The sequence below is a fragment of the Sinocyclocheilus anshuiensis genome, unplaced genomic scaffold (genome assembly GCF_001515605.1).
Source record: "Sinocyclocheilus anshuiensis isolate Anshui unplaced genomic scaffold, SAMN03320099.WGS_v1.1 scaffold2327, whole genome shotgun sequence".
Taxonomy (NCBI): domain Eukaryota; kingdom Metazoa; phylum Chordata; class Actinopteri; order Cypriniformes; family Cyprinidae; genus Sinocyclocheilus; species Sinocyclocheilus anshuiensis.
The window spans coordinates 51,620-58,538 of record NW_015536613.1 but is presented as its reverse complement, the minus strand read 5'-3'; the positions used below and the strand labels follow the sequence as shown (position 1 = coordinate 58,538).

The 6,919-nt window shown below is 34.8% G+C and overlaps 1 protein-coding gene across 1 annotated transcript in view; it reads right to left on the bottom strand.

Annotated features, from left to right (window-relative positions):
- Positions 1-6,919, bottom strand: part of LOC107703859 (nuclear pore complex protein Nup160-like) — a 68,421-nt gene that overhangs the window by 10,068 nt on the left and 51,434 nt on the right. The window contains exons 18-21 of the mRNA XM_016506650.1: positions 4,681-4,751; positions 4,427-4,586; positions 2,574-2,643; positions 1,451-1,549 (exon numbers count right to left, since the gene is read on the bottom strand). Of these exons, the coding sequence (XP_016362136.1) occupies positions 1,451-1,549; positions 2,574-2,643; positions 4,427-4,586; positions 4,681-4,751 (400 nt within the window). The remainder of the gene's footprint in view (positions 1-1,450; positions 1,550-2,573; positions 2,644-4,426; positions 4,587-4,680; positions 4,752-6,919) is intronic.

Sequence of the window (6,919 nt, the reverse complement as noted above, 5' to 3'; positions counted from 1 at the left end):
AGGATAAAAAGACAAAAAAAACCATGCAAATAAGTTCAAACATCAATTCAATATCTATTATTTCCTGAATATTATGAAATTCAAGATGGCCGCCCCCTAATGACGTCATAATATGCAAATTAAACAAGTATATTTACACCCCACATAAACTTTCGGTCATGCCCAACATTTTTCTAATTTACAGTAGATCTCGATCTTTAAGCCCTTTCAAGCCACAAGCTTTTGAAATCTTGATGTCAAAATCCAGCATTTTTCTAAAAATCCCTGGCGCCTAAAAGGTTAACATTATTAGCTAGACGGTGCATTCTCCTGCTGTGGAAACAAAAATTCCCTCTATCTTTCAGTGACTGGATGAGAGATGTCATGAGCTTCATTCATTTGGAAAAAATTAGGTATACGTTAAAGGGCAACACTGGTATATTTTCTGAGATCTGGGATCCCTTCATTATTTTTTTTTCTGAATATGTCAGTACTACTTCTTAGAGTGTGTCAACCAAAGCATTAAGATGTTAATATGACTGTGGCCTGAATCTGGTTAGGAGTCTGTGATTATATGTGTAGATACTTACGTAAGTATATGTATATACTTTAAAGCTGTAAGGTTTTGAAATATTTTTTCATGATTCTCCTGTATCTGTATCCTGTTGTTATTGTAAAAGTTCAATAAACAGATTTAAAAAAAAAGAAATAATAATAATAAAAATAAAAATGTTTTGGTGTAAGTTAAAGGCAATTTTTGATCTACAGGTGAATATATTGAATCAATACATTTAAAGAGAAGTAATTTCTTGACAGTTAAAAGTGTAACAGCCCACTGAATCAGACTTAATGCCGACAACAACTGAACCACTTGGGAGAGAACTGTCAGGAGACATTTCTTTGCACAAAAGAGGACGATGGTACAAGAGGAATACCAAATCATGGTTATAAATGTGAAAATATAGCAAATTTAACAAGGAAATTCAAACATAATGGACTTATAATGGTACTTATAATATAAATTAAAGGTTACAATTAACTGATTTGTATAAAAAATTAAACTGCTCATAAGGCAGTTTTTTTCATAAGAACAATTGAATGATATAATTGTTTCTACTTGTTTTTCTGAAATATAAACATTTAAACAGTGGCTTTTCATGATGGATTTATTCAAGCAAACATTTAATATAGAAAACAGCATAAGCAAATATATAAATAATATATATTGATATAGTACATATATTTAGCAAAATTCTCCTCAAGTTAATGTTTTTCTAGCTTAACTATCGAGCTATGCTCATTGAACAGCTTTTCTAAGATAAATGTAACATTGTGACAAGCTGTTTTATTGATCTCTTTCTGAGGTTCAAACACATACCGATTGATTATGAGACATAATGCACTTTGTTAAATTGTACTGTATCTTTCAACATACCTTCTGAGGTTCATTCACGTTTATTTTTGTTCTTACCTTCTGGCCCTCACCGCTGGCCAGATAGCAATGACCCAAAACAAAACGATAGGATCCCACATTCACCTGGCACCAGGGCCCAACTAACCAAACATATTCCTGTAGAGAGGCAAGACACAGTGACAAAAAGGTTAAAAAGTCATTTTAGGCATTAACTAGAAGTATATTATTTAAATTGTTATTTTGTGTAGAGTAACTGCAAACTACATATAATAATAAATAGATGAACAAAGTTCTCAGCTTGATTTGAATAAGTAATAAAGACTAAACTCTTAACTTCATATTGACCCCATCTGTCCAGTCACATTCAGTGGTCCACTATAAAAACTACACTGAATCAGCTGTGTACTGTATGTGCATGCAGTATCATATTTAATGCACCCTTGACACTGGAAGTCCAATACTGACAGGAACTGAGCAAAAAATGAAGTTGGACAGCAGTAGAAATATTCAAACTTAGGTACTGTAAACGTAAAACAAAGTTTTTAATTTACCAGTCAAACAAGCTCATTAAAAAACTGGCAGAGTGAGTGATCAATGAACAGTGTAATCATTTCAGAAAAAGTTGTCTGTGTTTAGCTTGACGTTAAGTAGCTTAAAATGTTCTAGAAAGAGTTCTGACTCAGAAGAACAGTAATAACTATTTAAAAGAGTAACATTTTCTGCACTCGCTGCCACAATGTCACAACCGCTTTTATTTTTCAAAGCAAAAATTTTTTCATTTCAATAAAAAAAAATTACTTTTAATCCATCATTGAAAAAAAAATTCTTCATCTGATGTTCACCTCCAAACAATGTGCAATATGAGGTTATGAAAACAAGGTACATGTATATACGTAGGCTATACAATCTGCAAACAAAGGGTTAAAAAAACATTACATTCTAAACCAAAATAACTACTGACTGATTACTATCTTAAAACAGAAGTTAAAATCACTAAATCACTGAAATCACTAAATTAAAAAACATGATATAAGCACAGACTAAATATTAGCAGGTACGAAGAACACAAATTCACTCATCTGAAGACAGCAATTATATTACATTTATACTTCATTAGCATAGTTCCTTTATTTTTATCAGGACCATATACAATCCAGCAAAGTGATAAGTGGTGTCTCACCTGCAGCTGTGCATACTGGCAGTTTACCATCAGGCATTCAGGAAAGAGGAAACTGGGATTGCTGGGCCAGCTAGTGAATGATGTAAGGGAAATACTGAACACATGAATTACACCTCACCCAGATGCTTTACCATCAAGAATTGGCTGAAAATATCAAGTGTCTAGTAGTGACCTCAAAAGAACCAGGTCGATACTAAATTGAGAACCGATATTGAATACATGCAATGAGCTGACTGACGGGCGACCGCTTTATAATGCTCATGTGCAGATGTAAGTAACAGGCACCCGGGACATGCGGCTGTGGAAGTCTCTGCTTGTATAATGCAAAATGCTTGTATGACACAAAAATTATGTACACACAGTTATGTCTAAAGGGACTATAAACACGGTGTTTCTTTGCTTTTCTGTATTACTATTTTTTTTTCTTGAAATATTCTGGGGCTATATATATGTATATATATATTAGGGGTGGAACGGTTCAACTTACTCACGGTTCGGTTTGTATCACGGTTTAGGGGTCACGGTATCGGTATGGTTCAGTATGTACTATGTTTGAGGAAAAAACTATACTGTCAAATAAAAATAAAGAAAATAATAATAATCTAACTACAAGCAACCGCACAAATAAATACAATAGGGTAAAGATACAAACAAAATAAACAGTGATTTTCAGTTTTTTTTAGGTAGGTCTAACATTAGTTTTCAGGTACAGAAATTGAATAAAGTAATGAAATGTAACAGCATTGCATATTTGACTGTATAAATTAAAGATGAATCTTTATTAAAGCTACAAAAGCTATTCAATCAAGAGCAGTGAGTGATTTCTTTGCCGTTTGATTAATATTAAGAAAGTGCTGTCACTTGATCCAGTGCACTGATACTGTACGTTCAGCCGACTATGACTGCTAGGATACTCATCAAGATGGGCATTTTGACAATTTTTGTGTGAATTTGTCCATTTAAACAATACTTCAGAGAAAGCTTAATATTTGCGCGCGTTCTGAGGCACGTGTTTGCGCGCTTCGGATGAACGCATGCACAAATCTTCTCACTGTGCGCGCGAGCTCGCGTCCTCTGGCTCTTAAATGTTTAAACTGGCAAAGCTTAAACGAGTTTAGCTTAAACACAGATATCAACGTGTGCTGTTCAGGTCTCACCTGTGCGCGCGTGCTATCAGCATCACCGGGTCATATTCCAGCATACGGCAGTCGCATTGAACAAGAGTGAATGGTTTGTCCACGTTTTTTTTTTTCATCGTTGTTGTTGTAATGTATTGGGAAGCCAGAATGCGCATCCATCAACAGAAACATATATTAGCCGAACCCTGTTTGTTTTACGCGTTACGTAACGTACGGTTCGATTTTTTAAACGCAAACCGTTCCACCCCTAATATATATATGAAAAGTTTTTTTTTTCTTTTTTTTGCATTTACTTTTCCACATAGTGCCAGGCAGGTTTGGACAGCTTTTTTCCTTAATACATGAAATAATTATTTCAAAACTGCATTTTTTATTCACTTGCAATATCTTTGTGTAATATTAAAATTTGTTTGATGATCTGAATCTTTTTAGTGTGACAAATATGCGTGAGACAAAAAAAAACAAAACAGGAAGGGGGAAAAAAACTTTTTCACACACCACTGTGTGTGTGTGTATATATATATATATATATATATTTTTTTTAATTTACTTAAAATTCAATTATAAATTTAAGTATAAATGAAATATTCAAAATACAAAAACAGTTTTGGTATCGAACTTTGTGTTAAATTTCATTTATATTGGTACCGACTACTGGTACTTTTGGTATCATGCCAACACTGGTGTCCAGCATACTGCACATCAAGAGGATACAGAAACTGGCAGAGTAGTGTCAGGACACTGGAGATCATTTGTGGCCAGTGCAACATGGCCTGACTGCCCTCCACATCCTGCTGGGAGAGCATCTGAGACATGATGGCTTTACGGGCCACATTCTGGTAGAACAACTCCACCACAGTTGGAGGATTCAACACTAAAAACAAGAGAGAAACAACATGGCGAGGTACAGTCAGCATTCTCATCAGCAGGCACAGACTGTCTGTACTGAGGCATTTAATTCATCTTACCTGATCTACTGGATGTAGGAGTTGAGGAGTCGGACAGCTCCAAAACAGACAGGTGCTGAAGATCAGCATTTCTAAAGAGAGAAAAATAATGCATGAAATAATGCCCTTAAATACACCCAGGAACAATTCTCAAAGATGAACCAAAATAAAATGCAAGTCTATGTATTATCTCTTATTAAAAAAAATAAAATAGTGCTGTCAAACGATTAATCACGATTAAACGCATTTACATACTATGTAATTATTATAATAATTACAATAACTAGGTAATAACTAGGTACTAAACCTGAACCTACCCCTAAACCTAACCCTAGCCCATGTAGTTACCTTATATTACCAGAACTTTCTTAGGTAGGTTTACTGCAAGTACACTGTAAGTACATGTAAGTACATGTAAGTACACGTACTGTAAAATAGTGCAACCGATGTGTGACATTCAGGGATTGAAATTAACGTTTTCACGCACCAGCCAATTTGGCTACTAAATTTTTAAGTTACCGGCCATTCATAATGTCTACTAGCCAAAATAAAAAAAAAACAAAAAAAAATAAACCAACAGCTTGAGGCGGTCTACACTGAACGTGACAAAGCAACCGTTGCAAATCATTTTGTATCAGAACTAGGGGTGTGCGATACTGACAAAAAATAATCTCAATATTTTCTAGAATTTTATCGATAAAGATAATTAGACCATATTTTGCTGAGTGTGTTATTGTGCTGATATCTTAAGGACTACCGTGGACAGATGACTCCTAAAGTTTTTGATATATTTCTTATTCTGTGTGGTCAGTTCACAGCAGTGAAAGAAATGAATCTTTTCCAATAAGTTTAAATAGATTTTTACCTTTTATGTGCATTTTTTAATTTTTACATGGAATGCTTTAACCTGCAGTTACAAATGCATAAATAATGTTTTAATATTTTAAACATGAAATGAATACTGATATTTGAAATTATTTTAAAAATGAAAAGATACATTAAATGTAAAATTAAAACAATTAAAACGGCCAGTAGGTGGCAGCAAGTCGCTGTTAATAACTGAGTCATTGCGATTGAACCGACTCATTTAAACGGTTGATTCATTCAGGAACGAAACACCATCAAGTTGCTCAGAGACGTGAAACAGTGCTGTGGCTGTGTTTGGAATTAGTAGAAATAGAGCAAAAGCAGGCATGGAATATAAAACATAAGTCTCTTAATATTAACTTATTGTTTATTGAACTGTTGTATAAAATCAATATCACATTTGTAACCATGCAGATTTTTTTTTTTTAACGGCACTCTTCGTGTGATATTGATTAACTATATGAAATGATATATGAGCAATATCACTGGAGTACGAGAGCGATACCGGCTCTATATCAGCATGGCTGTGATTAGGCCAGAGGCACGAGGCAGGAGGCAATCACAGCCGCTGATATAGAGCCGGTATCGCTCGAGTACAAGAGTGATATTGCGTTTATACAACAGCTCGACGGAACATGTGTGTAATTAAACAAGAAACAACGGAGTGCCTACGGAGTGCCTAATAAAACCCTCTTTTGTGCGGAACTACTTCCTTCCGCCACGGATTCAAAGCTCAAGTTGACAGTTAAACATACGTCACTTTTAGAATTCGTATCAAGGGCATGTGCTACTTCAGTTAGGTTATTAGTAAGAAATAATGAGGTTATAAGAGAGCAACAATGCAGCAAGATGTGCATCCAAATGAGAGAGAGAGAGAGACCGCGAAGCTAGTTTTGTATACCTATTAAACTTTATGCAAGTTATTTGTTATTTTATATTAGGCACAGCCTGCCCTATAGCATGGTGTATTTTTATTTGTTTTGTTAATAAAAGTTCTATGTTTTATATATAGGCTAAAGTGCATGAGTTTGACATTGTATTTTGTTGTTGCATTCAAGCAATTGACGCCGAACTGCCGCTAATTCGAAGTGAAAGTAAAATGCGCACAGCGCTTTTAAGCTATTTAAAAGCAAAGGAACGCGAGGAAAAGAGGGAAAATTCAAACAAACTAAAAACGAGCAATTGATTTACTCCGAATTGCCGCTATTTGAAAGTGAAAGTAGAATGCGCACCGCACTTTTACAAGCCATTTGAAAGCGAAGAAAAGAGGGAAACTCAAATGAACTAACACCCCCCCACCCCAACGGTGATACCGGTATTACTGGTGTTGTCACACGTCGATTAACCGGTGGGAAAATTTCCTCACCGTCACAACCCTACTTCTTAAACAGAA